The sequence below is a fragment of the Trachurus japonicus genome, chromosome 14, assembly GCF_045865225.1.
Source record: "Trachurus japonicus isolate A0001 chromosome 14, Traja_1.0".
Taxonomy (NCBI): Eukaryota; Metazoa; Chordata; class Actinopteri; order Carangiformes; family Carangidae; genus Trachurus; species Trachurus japonicus.
In genome coordinates, this window is record NC_140920.1 from 26,789,895 (window position 1) to 26,811,924 (window position 22,030).

The 22,030-nt window shown below is 43.1% G+C and overlaps 1 protein-coding gene across 4 annotated transcripts; it reads left to right on the plus strand.

Annotated features, from left to right (window-relative positions):
- The first annotated feature begins 1,668 nt into the window (after positions 1-1,668).
- Positions 1,669-21,090, plus strand: hyou1 (hypoxia up-regulated 1). 4 transcript variants are annotated; one of them, XM_085798679.1, is made up of 24 exons: positions 1,669-1,857; positions 2,903-2,981; positions 3,876-3,969; positions 4,127-4,205; positions 4,352-4,506; positions 4,731-4,807; positions 4,909-5,090; positions 6,460-6,575; positions 8,845-9,031; positions 9,167-9,301; positions 10,210-10,292; positions 10,410-10,542; positions 11,150-11,334; positions 11,517-11,655; positions 12,101-12,158; positions 13,416-13,492; positions 13,628-13,786; positions 13,900-14,075; positions 14,158-14,245; positions 15,421-15,677; positions 15,770-15,854; positions 16,942-17,203; positions 17,295-17,402; positions 19,259-21,090. In XM_085798679.1, exons 2-24 carry the CDS (start codon positions 2,912-2,914, stop codon positions 19,309-19,311), a joined length of 2,958 nt encoding a protein of 985 aa, XP_085654805.1. In that variant the 5' UTR covers positions 1,669-1,857; positions 2,903-2,911; the 3' UTR covers positions 19,312-21,090. The 4 variants fall into 4 exon arrangements, with proteins under 4 accessions (XP_085654805.1, XP_085654804.1, XP_085654807.1 ...); XM_085798678.1 differs by having other exon boundaries at positions 1,669-1,856; positions 2,905-2,981; positions 10,410-10,565; positions 11,170-11,334; XM_085798681.1 differs by having other exon boundaries at positions 1,669-1,856; positions 2,905-2,981; positions 10,410-10,565; positions 11,170-11,334; positions 13,903-14,075.
- Positions 21,091-22,030: the final 940 nt, after the last annotated feature.

A 22,030-nucleotide genomic window follows, 5' to 3' on the forward strand; every position in this document is an offset into this window, starting at 1 on the left:
CCAGCCCATGCAGGGTCTGGTATGTAATGTTGCACTAGATGTCCCATGTTTTTACTGCCAGTGAAGGTTTGGTTTTGGCATACTTCTTGTCTGATGACTGTATGATTTCCAAACTTTAAAAGCATTAATGCCATTGGCAGGTAGGTTACTAAACATGTAAATTTATCAAATACACAAATCAGCACCAGACATTGTGTTGTTGTCTTTCTGATAATTTCAGTTCTAGTAACCAAGTTTCACACTTCTCTTTTTGGGCAGAAAATAGACCACACCGTTTTAGTAAAGTGTTGCTGTCCCTGAATGAGAGGGCATCACTATGACATTGTCCTGCTTGTCCAGAGGCTCTGACAGGATGACAACCTACATATGAGGTGTAGCCTATGATTCAAGCATCAGTCTGCTACATCCTGAGCCAATAGAATCTGATTGTGTAAGGCAAGGATAATTAATAGGTGGTTATTCAAACAAGCAGCCAGCCAGCAGGAAAGACTATAAAATACAGGCTGTCACTGAGGTCCTCCTCACCTCCCAGACTCGACCCACCCAAACCAGTGGAGAGTAAACAGGCGTGTAAGTGTGAGGTCCTTTTTGTCATACTCCTTCACTTCCTTGAGATTTCATGCAAAATCGTATTGCTCAGAATTATTACAGCAAATATTCTGGTTACCCACTTTTTTTGTTTACAATTATACATCAACTTGTTTTTTTTTGTTTTTTATTAATCATAAATAAATATATTTGTGGTTAATACATGTGTGTGTTTTTTTATTTTATTTACCTTGTCACCACACTGCAGAAATAAAAATGTTGCTGTGTGCAGGTCAGAGGACATTCCATGGATGTATTTAATTGGGACAAATACACAATGACTCTTAACGACATATATATTGTAGAAACCTCACAGCTCATTGAGAGCAAAATTAATAAGATATAATTAATGTAATTAAAAAAATAATTAATTTTCAGCAGGCATGTGGTTCACCCAGACTTTACCTGGAAATGTCGTCATTCTAGTCACCGCCCACCATCTGGACGTGGCCCAATAGGAAGTGGCCAGAAATCGTTTGTCGACGCCACTCAATTCACGTGGACCAATCACAGAGCAGTGCGTGGAGCGAGGTGGGCGGGCTCTGGATTGGAGGGTCATCGCTTGTTGTTGCACCATTCATAAAGACAACCGAAGTAACCCACCGGAAACAGACAGGCTTTCCTTTCGAAATAAGAGCACATACATTGTCTGCCACTACTATGGACTATTAGGGCCACTGTAAGAAATAAATACTATTAATAATGATATTGTCGTTACATAACTGTGAAATGACTTTTTATTTTTTTTTTCATCCAAGACAGCAGACGTGTGCTGCTTGTATGTAGGAGATTTCCCTGACTGGCCCTGGAGTGTCTTTTATCAATTAAAATGGGTATACAACTTTATTTAGAGATTGTAATTGACAAGAAACATGTGTATAAAATGCGCTGTGTCGTTACTTCGATCAATATTGATAGTATTCGCTCTTTATTTTCAGTGTGGCACCCGGTTAAAACAGATAAAGCGGCTGTCTGTCGGTCTGCCTGGGTGTTTTATTGTGAAACGCCAGCCGGACGCAGCCTGTCTGAGTGCGGGCAGCCCGGCGCCTCTCCTCCTCCGGCAGCGGCTTCACTGGATCCAATGAGGTGACGCCGCGTTCCGGGCCCGACCGCCGAGAGCAAGCCGGTGATAAGGGGGAACTAAAAAACTAGCCAGCGTGACAACAAAGAGGCTGTGACTCCAGAATAACCCAGGAAAGTGAGCCGATAAGCCGCTGAGGCCGCTGGGAGCCCCTACACCCTCTGAACCACCGCGCCGCCCCGGGAGAGGTAAGTTAAGTTGCTGCCGCCGCCACAGCCCCAGCGTCTGTCATGCTCTCCTCCTGATGGTTGTGTGACTGTGACCGAGCTAGCTAACAGCCAGGAGGTGTCAACTTAGTTCACCGCTGCTTCCTCCAGGGGAGCGGGGCTGCTCTCTCTGCAGTTCACACCGGGATACAGATGTTACACACCGCCCGCTGCCCTCCGACTGGAGCGGCTGCAGGTAAACGGTGAACACCGGCTGTAACGTTAGTGTTAGTCTGTAACTTAGCCCATTATCTCACACACACATGAGCAACTTCTCCTCTGACCTACCGGCTCACACAAGTCATTTTCAGAAGCTGAAGGACTCATGCTTTTTTAATCATCACGGTTTTGACTTGTGCATCCATTTTGCATTCATGCGTCACTGGCTCACCGGGGCTAGAAGTTTCTATGCGGTGTGTGCTGCTCTGTCTCCCTGGACGTAAAACACACATACAGTACACACACACTGTTGTGGTTGAATGGACAGCTGTGGCTCCTGCGTGCATTTGCATAAGTCTTTAAAAAAAAAGAAAAGTAAACAGACATATAAAAAACATGCAAATACCGAAGCCTAAGCAACACCTTAAGCTTGACAAAGGTTTAAATGCCACGTGTTTGCACACCTATGTGGGTGGGACCAGGTGCGCTGTGCTTGGCATATCATTGGCCAAAGGGCACGGATGGCAATACCAAGTGGCACCGCTCTATGGTAATCACAGCTACATCAGCATCAAAGAGCTACAAGTGAATGTGAACAGTGATTGCACATCTGTCAGTAAAGTGAACATGATGCAACTGGCCCAGTTTGGAGCTGTGGTGAGGATGTTGCACCTGCCACAGATGGACGGAGAGCTGCAGCACAGGGGGGGGGGGGGTCAAGGTTACACACATTCATTAACAAAGTGTTTGGTATTGATAGGAGTGTGTGATGAAAAGTCCTGTAAAAGACACATCAGAGCTGAGGATCTGACTCATTCACTCTGATGATCATGTTTTCACCCTCTGTTTCATGTGTTCATCTCTGTAGCTGCTCACCATGGGGGAGAGGAAGCTGGCGCTGGCTGCTCTGTTCTGCCTCGTTCTGGCGATGCTGCCTTCTCACACAGGTAATGTGACCTAGCTACGTATGCAGACTAGAGCTGCAACAATTGATCCATTAATTGAACAAAAATCAATAATAATAAATGATAAATCAACTATTTTGATAATGGAATAATCAGTTTGAGTATTTTTTTAAGAAAACAAAGTCCAAATTCTCTGATTTCAGCTTCTTTAATGTTGAATATTTCTGGTTTCTTTGTTCTTTTATGACAATACATGAGTATCTCTTTGGTTTGTGGACAAAACGAGACATTTGAGGACGTCACCTTGTGGTTTGCGAAACACTAATTGACATTTTTCAACATTTTTTAACATTTTATTGACCAAACAACTAATCGATTAATCAATAACGAAAAGAATCATTAGTTGCAGCCCTATTGCAGACGACCCAGGGCTTTGCCCCTAAAATTTAAGACATTGCAAGTAAATGTTTCATCCACTTTCGCATGTGCAACCAGTAAAATTGCGTTGTTTTTTTTAACATTGGTGAAAAGTGGAAGAGACGACTCAAAGAATTGGGAATCCGTCATGAAAGGTGGCAGGCCAATGTGCGTGAATGAATGAATGAATGAAAAGATAATGTGAATAAATGTAAATAAATGTGAATATTCATCATTTACAGAGTGCACCCCTAAAATTTCAGTTTGTGCTCCTAAAATTTGAAGTTAGGGGCCACTGTGCTCCTAGTAAAAAGAAAAAAAAAAGTTAGTCTGTAGCTCTGCACCCAACCGACATGAAGTATTGACTGGAGTGGTGCACACACAGTGCGGTGCTGGTGAACGCACACACAGTGGTTATTGATCAGCTCTTGGAGATAAATAGGGTGCATCTGTGGTGAAACCTCAGGATGTCAGGTGTTTCCCCTGCGCCTCAGCAGCTTCATGTCTCTGTGTTCACAGTGACGGTGGCTGTCATGTCAATCGACCTGGGCAGTGAGTGGATGAAAATGGCGATAGTGAAACCTGGCGTGCCCATGGAGATCGTCCTCAACAGGTGAGCGTGACTGAGTGTTTGTCCTGACGTGACGCAATGGCAGTCCACACATGATTTGGATGTTAGAGGAAGTGTAACTGAAGGAAATGCTCCGATGAGTACAATGTGATGTCACATTTCAGAGTTTAACATTATTGTCTGTCGTGTTTTTCTTCAGGGAGTCGAGGAGGAAAACGCCCACAGTTGTATGTCTCAAAGAAAATGAAAGACTTTTTGGAGACAATGCACTAGGAGTGGTACGGCACGTTCTTTAAATTCATTAAATTGCATCTTAGAGATTGTCAGTTGAATATGAGTATCGATTTCACAGCCAAATCCCTTCAAAATGGAGCCAACGTTTTCTCTTTATGTCATTAATCCACACATATTTTGTATATTTCAGTCTGTGAAGAACCCTAAAACAGTTTATCGGCACCTCCAAAGCATCCTGGGCAAAAAACACAACAACCCCCACGTGGCTCTCTACCAGAAACGTTTCCCTGAGCACCAGCTGCAGGAGGACGAGGAGAGAGGAACCGTCTACTTTAAAAACTCAGAGTGAGTCTTCTTCATCCGTCCCCTACTTCACATTACACAGTCAATGCATAAAGGACATCTTTTGTCACAGAGCGGAGACATAATTGGCTGTATCAGGCTGTGCTGCTCTCTGATGTAGATGTGTTAGTTTTTAACTGATCATTCAGAATCTTTTCCAATAAGATGATTGATAAGCTATATCCTAGACAAAAACAGAGGAATCAAACCTGGCTTGTTCCTTCCAGAGAGTCGCAGTTCTCAGCGGAGGAGCTCCTTGGCATGATGCTCAATTACTCTCGTGGACTGGCTCAGGACTTTGCAGGTCAGTTGGACTCAACAGGAAAAAGATGCATCATTGTGTGACCATATTTGAATATGTCAAGCATGATATAGTATATATATTTTTTTAATCCTAATCTCCAGAACAACCAATCAAAGATGCGGTGATCACCGTCCCAGCCTTCTTCAACCAGGCGGAGCGCAGGGCGGTGCTGCAGGCTGCACAGATGGCCGGTGTAAAGGTCCTGCAGCTCATCAACGACAACACAGCTGTGGCCTTGAACTACGGCGTTTTCAGGAGGAAAGACATCGATAACACATCGAAGGTGCACTGCTCTTCATTTACTTTTGTCAACAGTTGTCTGTTGTCTCCTTTTGTCAACAAATCCCATGAGCAGACACAAACGAACAGTAACTGTATTCTGGTAATAACTACTGACTTGGTGTATCTTATTCAAATCAAATCAAACTTTCTTGTCATTTTGTTCTTACCAAGGTCAGAACAAAAAGATAAAACGTTTCTTCGAGAAGTTCAGTTTTTGTTTCAAAGTCTCACAGCTTGTGGCAGACAGCTGTGGAGCAGCCTGATGCTGTGACAGCGGTTCTCTGAGGGCAACATCTGGAAGGAAGTGCAGAGAGGGTGTGAGCAGTCTCTGACCATGTTCAGGTTTCTCAAACATGTCCTGGACAGAGGGCAGTGATTGGTCCTACCAACCCTCTACAGAACCTCTGCAGCTTGTAAACCATGTCGACATGTCTTCTTCCTCTCAGCCTCAGAGCTAAATTATTACCAGAAGCTGTTTAATGGTTGAAATGTTGCTGCGGGCGACATGTTCCTCCAGCACCATGAACACACACTGTTTATTTTGACTCGGTCTCATCCTGCTGCCCACAATACTCACCAGAGTATGTGTGTAAATCCACCACTGAAAATAGTCCCTGAACCAACACACAGTTTTCTCTTGTTTGAGTTTTTCTTAGGTTCTTTTTAATGTAACAAAAACTAATGGGTTTAAACCTGAGACTGAGAAGTCAGAGGGTTAAAACAGATGCACCACATGTTGTTTTTGTTGTTTTTCAATCCAAAAATGCCGTCCAAAAATGGATGCACAAAAGAACTGCTATAATATCATCATATATCAAGATTTCTTTCTTTCTCTCTTTTTTTTTTTTTTTTTTCCTAAATCTCTTATGCCACTTCAGCTTTGCTCAAAACTACCAAATGTTCTTTAATTTTCGGGATTTGGGGTTAAAATTCTGAAAATGATTGAATGTTTGGTAGTTTTGAGCAGACCTGAAGTGGCTTAAGAGATTTATGCAAAAAAAAAAAAAAAAAAGCAGAAAGAAATATTCATATATGATGATTTTATAGCAGTTCTTTTGTGCGTCCATTTTTGGACATGAGGGACCCGAAAGGATGCAAAAAGTGTTACCAGACTACCAGTGTACAAATGACCTGTAAGAGTAACTGACATTAGATTTCAAAATAGAAACTTTCTTGCTGAAATCCATACCTTTAGCTGTAACACAGCCAAAATGATCAGCAAATCAAAAAAGACAGAGGGACTGAATGCCACCTAAAGCTAAAGATGCATGCCACCTTTATCCTCAATTGTAATCTACACTCATTTATTTGAATTACTGTTACGAGGCTGATGTTTAACTTTGTGAACCTCTTCTCTTCTCCTCCTGCAGAATGTGATGTTCTATGACATGGGCTCAGGCAGCACCACCGCCACCATCGTCACTTATCAGACCGTCAAAACCAAGGAGTCTGGCACTCAGCCCCAGTTACAGATCCGAGGTGTTGGGTGAGTTTACATCAGTAAAGTGTTTCCTCTGTATAATGTGGCACCCTGTCGCTCTGCAGCCTAGTTCTAAAACATCTAAAAAAAAAAAACTGACAAGGAGAGAAGAGGTGGCAGCTTTAGGCCAGTGCATTGACAAATTCCCATTTTAAAGTTTATTCTGTTGTGTGTATTGAGAAGGGAAATATTAAATTAAGAAGTTGTAGTGAAACAATGAAATAAAGTGATATGAATAATGTAACCAATACATACTTAAACAGAAGAACTGAATTAACCTTTTAAAATATACCATAATATTGTGAATATTGTGTGTGTGTTTCATCATTCATCATGAGAGCAGCCCACGTTTGCTAACTCGTGTTAGCTACAGCCGAGCAGAGCTACTGTAACCATGAACCAACCAAGTGGAGGCTTCTGTAGAGAAACACAGACACAACAACCAACGTCTTCTTTTATTTCACTCAACAAGCTTACACATGTTAACCCACTACCTAGCTAGTTAATCCAGAGCTGCGCTGGCAGCATTTTGATTGGAAAGCTGCTCCTCGCACGCCACACAGTCTCAGCTCAGTCTAGAAGGCGTTGGTCCACCGTTCTGCCAGGACTGGTCACAGAGCCAGGATGCAGCATCATATCAGTGTCTGGTCCAGTGTAAACATGCTGAAGAGGCAGAAGGTGCAGCCTTAACGGCAATATAACTAAAGACACAGCTGTGGGTCTATGAGGAGTGTGACTGGCTGAAGGGTGAGTGGTGTCTGCTGACAGCTCTGACATGAACTCTGATTGTATGAGATAAAAATGTAAATGTTCATAGTGAAACACATCCACTGTACAAAGAACTGTAGTTGTTCTGAAAGTAAGAATGGAGAAATAACAGCTCATCAAGTAATGAGTTTCATAAAGTATTATCTCCTTAGCTGATACTGAAAATGGCCAGATATCATGATAAGTTTATTTATAGAGCACTTTTCAAACAAAGTGCTTTCAAGTGAATTAAAGAGTGGAAACATAGAGAAATGCTGAAGTGTAGGAGCACTCATCAAGATGAAACGCTGTCATACTGAGATTCTACTGTCAACATTAACACAGTGTGTTCAGTGCAATCTGAAAATCCTAACCAGCCCCAGTTTCTAACCTGAACACCTGCAGTATCCTGCTCAGTGCTTCGTTCTGTCTGTAGAAGTTAACAGATTGAAGAGCATTTCATTGCAGAGCTCTGTTACACTCCACTCAGCATCCTCACTCCCTCAGCCAACGCAGGAATCAGGTTGCTATCCTGTGATCTGGCCGTAGCAACAACAGATAACAGTGGAGTGAAGTCTTGGTGAGAGATGAGCAGTAGATGGTAGGAAGCACTTGCATAAATGACTGACAACCAATAGCTCCCACTTTTGACCTTCTGTGATTGGTCAGAGGGGCAAGTCAGAACCTTTAAAGGGGACATATTATAGAAATATCACTTATTGAAGGATCTTTAACATATATTTGGGTGTTTGTCTTGTCTTCTGACCCCGAAATGTGAGAATTGACAAAAATCTGTAATGTTCAGGCTCCCTAGATTGAAATCCATGTGGTTTTCTGAGCTGTTCCCTCAGTTATCTTCCAGTGATGTATCTAGGTTTCGAATTTGCATAACCCCATCCCTACCTGGGACTAGTAGAAGGGACGGGGCAAGCAGTGGTTCATTTGCATTTAAAGGGACAGGCACTGAAACCAGCCGTTCTGAACAGGGCTGTTTTGAGAGGATGAAAAGAGCTGTGATGTTTGATCCTTGTGGTATTTTGACCAAAGCATGTGACAGACATGTCTTTAAGACACCTGGGAACTATTTTAATTAGTGGATGAAGAGGTGTCAGAGGCTGCTGAGAGTCACTGAGGCCCGCCACCTCAGTGACTCTCAGCAGCCTCTGACACCTCTTCATGTGAGGCGCCATCACCCATCCTGTCTGAAACTCAAAACTGGAAGAATCAATTCAAAAACACACTAACAACGTGTCAACATGTCAATATCCATCCAGTCCATTACAGTCTATCGCTGGCATCAACATAATAATTTGTCTTACCTGCTCTGTGGCGTTACTGCCATTTCTTAGTTTAGTTTGTATTGATGTGTGGAGCTGAAATGTTCCTCCCACATCTACAGATAAGGATTAGAGATATTTCATGTGGACAAAAAGCCAGTAAATGCTTCCATCTTTTGACTGTAGGGCTGATTTGGTCATTCAGTCCTCACAAACGCTCCCTAAGCAGACTTCTCTGGTTCTGGTTCTAGGTTCGACCGTGGGCTGGGAGGCTTCGAGATGGACCTGCGGCTCCGGGACCACCTGGCCAAACTGTTCAACGAGCAGAAGAAGAGCAAGAAAGACGTGAGGGAAAACCACCGCGCCATGGCCAAACTGCTGAAAGAGGCCCAGAGGCTCAAGACGGTGCTCAGTGCAAATGTGGACTTCATGGCCCAGGTCGGTGCAGAGACTCAGTCCATCCTGCTGCTTGTTCAATCAAACATTTTAAAGGCCTAAATTCACTCTTTGATGTGAGATATCATCTCAGTGATCCTCCCGGAGCCATTGCAGTAAATATTTTTTTTCCCGCAGGTGGAAGGTTTGATGGATGACATTGACTTCAAATCTAAGGTGACCAGGGCCGAGTTTGAGGCGCTGTGCACCGATCTGTTCGAGAGAGTCCCTCGGCCGGTGCAGGACGCCCTCGCCGTCGCGGAGATGAAGCTGGTCGGTATTCTCAGATCGTCTCAAATGACGGGATGCGATGAAACTTTAATGATGTCTTTGGGCAGATTAAGGCACTTGTCACCGTAGAGGCAGGAAAGAGATCAGACAGGAAGGGGAGAGATCATATCTACAGTAGACTACACACTCGTATATGTTTGATATGCTGCTGTTCTGAGTTCACCACTGAATTTATGACTTTTTATTACAACAGTCTGAGTAAAAATAGTACTGAGTAAGATTTAACCATCCCAAAAGAGCAGGAAAGCGAGCTACTGATGTGACCACTGGTCTCCCCATGTTAGGACGGTCCTCAAGTGCTTTTAAATATGCGCTCACTTTCTCACCTGAAAAATCATCAAAACTTTATGAAGTGATAAAAAAACACTTGTAGAGTAAAGTTTGTTTTAGCTCCTCTTGTTGATACTTGCATTCTGGGATAGTTTAAAATACACACACGGACCGATGACTTTTCTAAAACCAAGACTTTGTAATACGTACACACTATTAAGCATTAATAGATACTGAATTCTTAATTTAGAACGCATGAATACTCATTAGTGTGTTTATAAATACAGATAGTGCTTATCAATGATGAGTAAAACATTTTAAACTGTGTTTATAAACTACATACTAATGAGTATTCATGTGTTATAAATGATGAATTCAGTATTTAATGCTTAACTAATGCTTAATAGTGTGTTCTTATTATAAAGTGTTACCCAAGACTTTTTGACCACCTCTTTCTTTTCAATGAAAATACATGTTGAACACCCACTGAAGTAATAAAAGTAGTAGATGACAGTGTAGATATACGTGTTGTTGTCAGGCAGAATCATGTTTTATCAGTGTCAGTGAATGGATGTCTGTGTCGCCGCTGTGACCCACATTTCTCCTCTTTCTGCCACCAGGATGAAATAGAGCAGGTGATTTTGGTGGGAGGCTCCACCCGCGTCCCCAAAGTGCAGGAAGTGCTGCTCAAAGCTGTGGGGAAGTAAGTGTCGACCGCAGAGATGCTGCGCTCGTCTGAATGACTTTCACTTCCAAAAATGTGAGCGCGCTCGCGGCAAGGACACCTGCACTTTGTTAATCGTGCACTTTCTCCTTTCAGAGAGGAGCTGGGGAAGAACATCAATGCAGATGAGGCAGCAGCCATGGGCGCCGTGTACCAGGCCGCCGCCCTCAGCAAGGCCTTCAAGGTCAAACCCTTCCTGGTCCGAGACGCAGCTGTCTTCCCCATTCAGGTCAGTAGGTGGCTCGCTGGCTGCTGAGATGAATTTAAATGACTTTAGAAAACCACTGGTGAAGCTTTGCTTGGTAACACTTTAGAATAAGTACACACTATTAAGCATTAGTTAAGCATTAAATACAGAATTATCGTTCCGTTATTATCTCATAGCGTGGTGAATGTGCAGGTCACAACTTGTCCACCAGAGCGTTGTGGAGTTGTTGGATTGTGTATTTGATGAGTTTGATGAGGGAAACCAAGAAATCCCATTAGCCTCCGTAGCGTAGCTCTGAGCAGCTTGCGGCTCTGCTCTGCCGTTCTAAATATATCTTGCACTGACAATTAAAGGTAACGAACCTACTGCTTTGACTATAGGGATTATGGCAAAATGTTGAACTATCCCTTTATAATAAGTACACACTATTAAGCATTAGTTTAAGTGGTAACCCTTTGGTTTAACAGTCGACTGTCTTCTAATAACACTCAGATATGGGGACCATCATGTGTCCAAAATGCTGTGTCTTTTAGTATCTCTTATTGTACAAAGGCGTGCAGGACAAAAGTCAAATAAATCCTGACCACCACTCTTGTTAACGCTGCCTGCATATAATTTATTCCATCAGGTGGAGTTCAGCAGGGAAACGGAGGAGGAGGGGGTCAAAACCGTGAAACAGAACAAGCGTATCCTGTTCCAGAGGATGGCGCCCTACCCACAGCGCAAGGTCATCACATTCAACCGCTACAGCGACGACTTTGCTTTCAACATCAACTACGGCGACCTCAGCTTCCTGAGTCAGGAAGATCTCAGGTTGGACAGCTGCTGGCGTCGACACTAGCTCTTAAAAAAACACAAACCTTTAATGTTCATGGCATTTCTATAAAAAAAAAAGATATACTGTAAGATAAAAGCCGAGAAAATAACTTAAAGAAAATGTACGCCACAGCTATTGAATTTATTTGTCTAATGTCTCTGTCGGTTGTGTCTTGCAGCGTGTTCGGCTCTCCGAACCTGACCACAGTCAAACTGTCTGGAGTGGGCAGCAGCTTCCAGAAACACACAGACGCAGAGTCAAAAGGCATCAAAGCCCATTTCAACATGGATGAGAGTGGAGTCCTGCTGCTGGACCGGGTCAGTTCCACTTTTTCGCTGATGCAGCTTCTTCATTTAACAGTCACAGTGGTAAAAGTCTCTGAGACAGAGCTTCAACGTCTCTGCTGCACCACACAGCAGCAGAACGCCTCTTCTCTTCTTAGACACATCTGAATCATGGGTTAAACTCATTTCTGTTATATAAGACACACTGGTCTGGACTTGGACCCGGTCCCTCCTGGTTGCCATGGAGGTCAGTGAAGCCTATTGAACTGAAGCCAAAAACAACTGACTCCAAGAAAATGGGCTTTACTCAAAGAAGATTAATAACAATGAAAACCAAAGGATTTATGCATCACAATAATAACCTTGTACAGCTTCCATGGGATACATTTCAAATGAGCTTTTGTTTTTATGAATCACTTGAATTCATTTGTACCAATCATTGAAATTAATACATCATCTCTGTATTTGTCACTCACAGGTGGAGTCTGTCTTTGAAACAATAGTGGAGGAGAAAGAAGAGGAGTCCACATTAACTAGTAGGTATTGCACGTGAGCAACCATGTGGTATTTAACATGACATCAGCTTTGTCCGTGTGTGTGGTGTTTTAGTTCCCATCACGCTGTGCACAGGAGGGGAGAGAGGGACAGGCACTTCGTTAAAGGAGACAGTTCCAAGTTTTGCTTTTGCTGCATAGCAATGAGTGTGTTTACATGCAAACTGATAAACCAACAAACCACAAGTAATTGAAGTGGTTTCTGCAGCGTAAAACTGTGAGAGTGAGTCTCGGGGTACCGTAGCAACAAAGCCGGAGCAGGGCAGAGGTGACAGAGTGTGGCTCCGTGTGTAGAGCTTTAGCCAGTCGCATTTCTAGAGGCACGGCAGGACGCACACAGGCTCATGACCGCGCTCATTACTCCACACAGCTTTACAGACAATCGCCATGCCGTTTAGTATCACAGAACTCTATCAACACAGCAACTCCCTCTCCCTCTCGACGTATGAAAGCTTTTCACCTTTTCCTTCCACCACCGAGTTGAAAAAACATTTTCTTTGAAGATCATGCAAACGCATCAAACATATTATTGGCATTAACGGATTATTCGTTTTATTAGTGCGCATGTACACCTGCTCACTGTAGCCTCCAGTCCGCCCTGAAGACGTAGTGCTGCTCAGCTGCTCTGTCCTCGTGTCTTGCACCTGCTCCCAGGAAGCAACCACATTCAGCAGCATAGAAAACTTAAGTATAGGCAGTGTGAAGTGAGACAAAGTTCTGAAACATGTTCATGACACTGTCTTTTGACGACTAAATTCTGAATAATTCACTAAATAATAGTTAAACTGAAAATTGTTAAACCATCACAAAACAACATGTAATAAATGTCATGATGCGCTCAGAGCAGGAATGTTATTATAGCTTCCTGTATTGATGTGTTGAGTCTCCACAGCTCGGTGAAATCTTCTTCTATCTTCTGCTCCGTCTGAAGGCAGCAGGCCACATGTTGAGGAATCAGTGGCCTCTGATTGGCCCCAGTGTTGTGTAATCACACACCCTGCCATTACCTCCATTAAATCAAATGACCTGTAACGACACCAGGCTGCTCCCTCCCATATAACCAAACACACTCTACACACGTCGGAGGTGATGGGGTGTGTGAACTCTGGTCTGTTTATGAACATTACATCAGGTTTCAGGGTTCATTAACCTTCTGACTGATTCCTGCAGGGCTGAAACCTGTTGTGTCATACTGTATATTTGACTCATTACATAACTGAACCCATACTTGTTTTTCAGAACTGGGGAACACCATTTCCACCTTGTTCGGAGGAGGATCCTCAGAACCAGCTCCAAATGTAACTGAACCCGTCCAGGTAACTGCAGCTGTGTCCGTAGCACAACAGTACGGCCTGCAACATCAGGGCTACATTGCGCCGACACACATAAGTGTTGGTTACATCACTCACACAGGTTGTAGCTGATGTTGTCCCCCGGTTTGTTGTGTCCAGGATGAGGAGGAAGTGCCTCCGGAGTCAGGAAAGGAAGACAAGGACGAGGCCCCGAAGGACGAGGCCGCCAAGGAGAAGCAGGACGAGTCTGAGAAAAGTGGAGGGGAAGAGAAAAGCCAAGAGAAGACGGAGGAGGCAGCCGGCAAGAGCGATGCCAAAGTAAGATTCATCGCACGTAATCGCTCCGAGAAAACACTTGCGAGAGTGTTACATAAGTTGGTGTAAATCTGTCTATATAAACAACACAAGTAACCATGTCCCTGCTGCTGAAGGAGGAGAAGGATGGAGAGAAATCTGGAACAGCAGAGGCAGAGAAGGAGAAGGAGGAGGAGGAGAAGAAGGCGAAACCTCAGAAAAAGTCCAAGATCACAGAGGAAATCACAGCAAAACTGGTCATCAATGACATCTCTGATCCCTCTGCAGACGACCTCGCTTCCTCTAAAAAAAAGTAAAGTAGTGATTTTCATCTCTGTTGTCGTTGTTTTGGTTCTCAGGTCTTTTTGCTAAAACCGGTCTCTGTATGTTTTCAGGCTGCAGGATCTGACAGATAGAGACTTGGCCAAACAGGAGCGGGAAAAGACACTGAACAGCCTGGAAGCTTTCATCTTTGACGCACAGGTAAGAAACAGAAGCTCTTTATTTTTTAAACAAGCACTCAGAAGTCGAGCATTATTCCAGGATGTTCGATCGTGTAATATAAAAGCAGGAGAATCTACATCGCAGTTGGCTGACTCTGCCAGGAGTTCACATCCCTGTTTGTCCAGTGTCATATACAATATTACGCATTTGTCAGAATCGCTGTGTGAAAGACTTGATTTATGGCTCAGAAGTGGTTCAGTTCATTCTTGAGGCCCAGTGAGCGAAATTATGTCAAGGTGTCCTCGAGAATGGGACACGTGGACAACCTGAGGACAGTCTGCCTCTGGCTGAGTGTTCCTCACATTTACATGACAGTTGAGAAAAACCGAATTGTGGCCTTAATCCGACTATGACTGGAGAACTGAAGTGCATGTAAATGCGTTAGTTTAGTTTAATGTGTTTTTTTCGGTCTTATAAAAACAAGTACAATAGACAAATATAAAAGTATAGATACAAAACAAAAGAAAAACACAACAAAGCAATACAATGCACTTTTTAGTCCGACGAAGACTGCACATCCCCAAATCCGACTATAACACCCAGATAATGTGATTGGAATCCGGTTTTCTTCTGCATGTACAGTATATACGCCTTAATCGGACTGAAACAGGACAATGCATGTGCGCATGCTTCACAACAGTAGAGTGTAGCACAGAAGCCGGCCTGAACCTGGCCAAAAAAGTAATAAGAAAAAAAAAGTGCCTGCCCTGATGTGGCTGCTTGCCGAAAAACTGCCCCCGACGGGATCAGCGGTTTTGCATGAATTTACCTCGAAAACAACTCTGTCTGGTAACATTCTGTTATTATCTCATAGCGTGGTGAATGTGCAGGTCACAACTTGTCCACCAGAGTGTTGTGGAGTTGTTGGATTGTGTATTTGATGAGTTTGATGAGGGAAACCAAGAAATCTCATTAATGTCCGTAGCGCAGCTAGCGGTTCTGCTCCGCTGTTCTAAAAATAACTTGCACCGACAATTAAAGGTAACAAACCTGCTGCTAAAACTATAGGGATTATGGCAATGGGCCAATTTGCCAAAATGTTGAACTATCCCTTTAAGTAATGGTCGCAGTCACCTGCATCCAGTGATATGACACCTGGTCACCAGTGCCTCCTCCCAAAAACAATCCCTGACCTCAGCATGTGATCTGTCCAGGACAAGCTGTACCAGGACGACTACCAGCTGGTGGTGTCGGAGGAGGAGAAGGAGCAGATCGCGGCCAAGCTGACGGAGGCGTCCGAGTGGATGGACGAGGACGGCTACTCGGCCACCACCAAGCAGCTGAGGGAGAGGCTGTCTCAGCTCAAGAGCCTGTGCAAGGACATGTTCTTCAGGGTGGAGGAGCGGCGCAAGTGGCCGGACCGCCTGGCCGCTCTGGAGAGCATGCTCAACACCTCCAGCTTCTTCCTCAGGTCGGTGTGAAGAAACTGGAAGAAGCTGAGGAACTTAATGCAGCCAAGTGAACGTGGTGTCATGGTTGTTGTGTTTTTGTTTTGTTTTACAGGAGTGCCAAACTGATCCCAGAGGACGACCAGATCTTTACTGAGGTTGAGCTGAACATGTTGGAAAAAGTCATCAATGAAACAACGGTAGGTGGTGAAGTCATCCTGCTGCTCAATAGTTCCTCAATATGAGTGAAAGTTTTTCAGTGTCCTTTCTTACCAGTTATAGCACTGGAGTACTTGATTTAAAGATGTAAAATGTACTTATTTACTTCCTGGTGCTGTCACATGGTCCTCACACCACTGACAGTGGGTCACAGTCACTCAGTACGTTTACATGACAGTAGAAAAAAACAAATTATGGCCTTGATCTGACCATAACTGGACAACTGAAGTGCATGTTAGTCCGACTAAGACTGGACTTCTACAGATCTGACTGGATAATGCAACTGGAAACCGGTTTTCTTCTGCATGTTTATACGCCTTAATCTGACTGAAACTGGACAATGCATGTTCAGTAGAGACGGCAGAAAGTGTAGCAGAGACGCCGGCCTGAACCGGCCAGGAAAATTAAAAAAAAAGAGCCTGGGCTGATGCGTCAGCGCCGATTCAGTGCATTTCAACAGAGCAACCAACAAGAAAATGTGTTTTAAAAAAAAAAGAAAGAAAGCGACACAACCCGAGTCATTTGTATATATTTTGAGCCTGAACCTGAACCTGACCCGGACCGATGCGTCCGCTCAGGATCTGTGGCTGAGGAACTCTAAGTTGTAATATATCAGTTTATTTAGGTGATAGAGAAGCCAACCAGACAGGTGTCCCTAACTCACTGAAACAACGCAGCTTAACGTCAGTTATTCGATTTTCCCTGTTACATGTAAACTGGGCCTAGCTCGACTTAAATGCACTGACTGTTTTCATTTGTTTTACATTTTCTTTCATTTTCTGCCTGAAAGTTCCTCTGTCCTCTGCCTTTCTTCTCACTAACAGGTTAAAAATAAAAAATAATAGCAGCAGAGCTCTGACTTTCAGGCTCTAGTAAGGGTCAAATAAAAAAAACAACACATTTTTCATAATGTAACTGGATGCCATCTTCTCACATGTCCCATACATTCAGGCCATTCAGGCGTTTCCCTATAAATCTGTAGTTTTGAAGCCTAAGACTCCAGGCTGGTTTAGTCCTGCTTGTGTCGAGTAAACGGATCCTCATGAGTCAAACTTCTGTGTCTTCCAGACGTGGAAAAACCAGACGGTGGCAGAGCAGGACAAACGCTCTCCAAAAGAGCGGCCGATCCTTCTGTCCAAAGACATCGAGTCCAAGCTGGCGCTGCTGGATCGAGAGGTCAACTACCTGCTCAACAAGGCCAAGTTCGCCAAGCCCAAGGCTAAAGCCAAGGCCAAGAACAGCACCAGCTCAGAGAAAAGCAGCAAGGCCAACAGCACAGCTGAGGAGAAGGTCATCCCTCCCACCGAGGAGAGCACAGACTCAAAGAGTGGTGGGTCCAACACTACAACACGTCCAGCTGCAGTACGACTGAAAACAAGCTCATGGTGATAACGATCATGTCTCTTTTCATTCAAACACAGAAACGCCAGAGGAGGCGCAGCCGGGCGACGATCCGCCCACCGAGGAGAGCACCGTACATATAGACTCAGACAGCCAATCAGAGCCCACAGAAGAAACGACAACCACAGGTCGGTCCGCCACACCTGTCGCTGATAATGAAGGAGAACTTTAGAGAGGGGACAAAATAATCTCAACGCTCTAGACAACACTGAACCACAGGCTGAGAAATGACTCACACACACACGCACACTGTCAACACAATTGGATCATTATATCACCGCAGGATCGTCCTCACACTTAGTCCAGTAATAATGTCAGTCCCAGCCCAGGTCAGGTCAGGTATGAGTTAGTGAGTGTAAACTGTACCCATCCCTAATGATGTGTCAACTCCAGCTGCTCACTGCTCAGAGCAAACACAGTGTCCTGCAGCAGCTGCACATGATGAAGGCTTGATCTACCAGTTAGACCCTGTTCAGACCTGCTGTTAACATCCATCTCAGCTGATCTGTGGTCGAGCTCTGAATACTGGTGTGATCACTGAGGTCACATTCAGAGGTGGTCTGGACTAGAGTGCTGGAATAAGAGAGTAACATCACTTTCATTGAGTCCCGAAATAAGCCTCATGCGCCCCTAGTGGCGGGATATGGGTATTGCAAAAGTTCCCAGAAAGTGTCTGAGTAGTCACAATGGTCAGACACATCAGTTTGTCCAATAATGTAAGACAGGAAATAAAGGAGCTGGTTTAAGTTCAGGAAGTAGTGGAGCTGTGCATAGAGCCCATTATTGTGTGTTGCCCACTTGCTTGTAAATTGATGAAAACAGCTGTGTTTTTGCTTTTAGGCAACTTGGTCATATTAAGTTATGCTTATAATTTGTTTATTTCAAAATGTAGATTGTAACATTAATGTAGACAACAGTTTTTTTTATTTCACTATTTGTTAATATTTATCCGTTAAAGGGTCCAGGATGATGCTATTAATGTGGGTGATCTAGAAATGTCCTTAAATTATTGAAAATACCACACTTAGCCTACTTGTTCACCAACAATGTAGAAATGCCAACCATATCCCGACACCAGGAGGTGCGTGACCAACTTTCTGCTTGACCAATGGGTGACATTACTCTCTTATTCCAGCACTCTAATCTGGACCACGTGTGTTTACATGATCGTATCCTTCTTTCACTTTCCCTTTCATTCACACAAATACAGGTGCATCTTAATGAATTAGAACATCATCAAAAAGTTCATTCATTTCAGTAGTTTAATTCAAATAGAGAAACTCATACTATATAGATTCATTACACACAGACTAAAACATTTCATGTATTTATTTATTTTAATTACAATGATTATGGCTTACATTTAATGAAAACCCAACATTTAGTAAATCAATAAATGAGAAAATAGTGAAAAAGTTCACTATTGTAACCTAATGATGTCACACTCTAATCAGCTGATTATCTCCAAACAAGTGCAAAGGTTTCCTGAGCCCTATAATGGTCCCTTATCTTAGTCTGGTCCAGTAGCTCCACTATCATGGAGAAGACTGTCAATATTCTCATTTAATGAGATGCACCTGAACATTGACAACTGACCTGCCTGTTGATTGGCTAACAGAAGCTGAGCACTGTGGTCAGATAGTTTCATTGTTGATAACAGAGATGTGAAGTGTGTGTGTGTGTGTGTGTGGTTTCTGGTGTGACACCTGTTGAAAAGTAATAAATTCTGCATTTGTTAAAATGTTGTATTACATTCCTGAGCATTCATCTTACACTCTGACAAGCCTCTAGATAAAGAAGGCAGCAGTTTCACTTCCAGCTTCTCAAGGCCTCAGCTCCTGTTGTTAAATCAGTACATGTGGGCTGGAGTTACTAAGCTTGTAGTTGAAAGTCCACAGAGTTTGTGCTCTTGTCCTGTTGAACAGAGGTGATGTTATGTCACACACATTCACTTCCTTTTCTCCATCTCTGTCCTCATTTTCAGCTCCAGTGGAGAATGCCCAATCTGAGAACAACCACATAGAGGATGAATTATAACAGCTGGAACTGGGGGGAAAAAAATCACTATTTATTGACAGTGTATAAATGTTCAAGTTCCTTCTCGCTCTGTTTTTTTTTTTCCATTTGAGTTTTATTTTCACCCTCCTTTTGTTTTTTTTTTGTTTTTTGTGCCCCGTTTGTTGAACTGCTGGAAGCTCAGGGGAAAAGGATTGGAGACCACTCACCTCGTCCCTCCTGTGTCTCCTGTGCCGTTCGGCTCCTCTGTCTTTTTTTTTGTGGAGAAAGAACCGGTTTAACAAAAAAACGAAGCCCTGAGACTGTGTCTGAGCTGTGATTGATTGACGCATGGTCCAGACCAAAATAACCTCCTCACATCCAACAAATGATCCGATCGATGCTGACGCAGAAGGAGCCGTGCATGTCCGTACTGAAATAACCGTAGACAGACATCGTCATTCACAACGTTCATGAACTTTTCACTTCCTGTTTGATCCTCTGCACTGTATCCTCAACTACGATGTGTTGTTGTGAGGTTAGTGTTTGTCCCGCCCTCCCCTTTATTCATTATACATGGGAACTGAGTTAAGTGCACTAGAGTCCTCAGGAGGACAGATTTCTTTTTTTTCCCCAACCTCTGATAATTAAATATACCATATACAGCACCAGGCTAAAGTTTGGATACACTTTCCAATTCAAATGAATAAGAAATGAGTCCAAGCTTTAGACTGATACTGTACATTGTAGAAAATGTGGAAGCACATCTCTCATACATACGGTTTACACTGTATTGTAAGTCTGATGGTTTGAATGAAAAACAACTTGCTGGTGAATCTGTCCTCATAACTACTGATGCAAGTCGCACTATTATTTCTCACTGAACATTTCAAAAGCATCTGTCAAATCACAGACTCATTTCTATTAAAACATCTGTGTCAGTTGTGGAGAAACATAAGAGAATGTCCACATCACGACCAGAAATGCTGCTGCATCATATCTTCACGTGCAGAAGGAGGTTTACAGTACAACACATCCACTGGAGGGAAACGTCACCTACAGTACAGTTCCTTTTTCTTTTTTCTTTTTTCTTTTTGCTCACTTGATGGAAGTTGTTTACTAGTGAATGGCCCCTTAAATTCATACTCACCACCAGCACTTAGAGATAAAATGTAATAACTTACTGAAAAGAATCATGATTACCTCAAAAAAAGAAAAAAAAAAGAAAATTAAAAAAACAAAGAAGCACATACTTGGGTCCATGGTGTAGCCGTTAGTGTTGGTGTTTGACTGCTCAGGTTCTCCTGTGCAGACCAAGAGCTGGTCATAAAACTGAGTTGCCAAATAGGGAAACATTTCAACAGCGTCTCCACATGTCTGCTGACCATCAGTCGTTGGAAACCAAAATGGCTCATGAATTAGTTTTTCTACTAATGCCAATAGAAACTTTGACAAGTGCTTGAATGTGTTTCAGTGACAGCAGACAAAATGTTTTCAAAGTCTCACAAGCTACTGAACATCATAGAGGAGGTGGTGTGTTAAGTGTTGTCACTGCTCTTTACCTCGACATGCCCTGTGGTGCACATTCTTGCCCGGGTGTTGACTCCATATTTTTTTTGTTTTTTTTTATACCCCCGTCATCAGAACAGGGAGGGGTTGTGGGCTCTGGAGTAAAAGTGTGGGTGAGTTTTGCGCTTCTGTGTTTGTAGCACTCTGGATTATTTGAAAGTGGAACTGGGAAATATAAGTAAAGGCAGGAATGGAAGACGCAAAAATGTTGTGTTTCTAAACTGTTAATAAAAATCTTTTTTTTGTTTTTAATTGCTTTGTCATGTTGTTGGTATTCTATCATTCTTTACGTTGTGGTACTTTCAGGTTGCTGTATTGGAGCACATGACTCTGACACTAGTGAACTTATCCTGAAATCATTTAAATGAATTTTTCCAATCAAATGTTTGAGTTCTTACAATTTTTCTCCACACCCCATGTCAGAGACAAATACTGAACAAAAATATAAAGCAACACTTTTGTTTTTGCTCTCATTTTTCATGAGCTGAACTCAAATATCTAAAATGTTTTCTATGTACATATGTACACAAAAGGTCTATTTCTCTCAGATATTCTTCACAAATCTGTCTAAACTTGTGTTAGTGAGCACTTCTCCTTTGCCGAAATCCATCCACCTCACAGACCTGTGTGGCATATCAAGATGCTGATGAGACAGCATGATATTGCACAGTTGTTCCTAGGCTAGCCACAATAAAAGGCCACTCTAAATGTGCAGTTTTACTGTATTTGGGGGGTCAGGAGGGTCAGAAAACCAGTCAGTATCTGGTGTGACCATTATCACTTTGATATAATTCAGAAACTTGCTTTGCCTTGCCTTTGGGGTTGGAGCAGGTTGTTCATTGATCAGAAGGTCGTGGTTTGATCCCCAGTTCCTATGGTCAAGATACTGAAACCCAGACTGTTGGGTTGTGTATGACAGGACAGCACTGTGTAAATGTGACTAGTAGCATCCTAGTAACATCCTTCAGTGGTCCAGGCAGAGTCCTGACTTGAAACCAATCGAACATCAATGGAGACCTGAAACTGGCATCTACCAATGGTGCCCATCCAACCTGACTGAGCCTGAGAGGAGCTTCTGAAATCCAGGTTCTTCGATGCCTTTATTGTCATTGCAGTATACAACAAACAAATGTATCCACTACAGTAAGATAAAACTACAGACAAGTGGACAAATTATAGTCTATACAAAAAC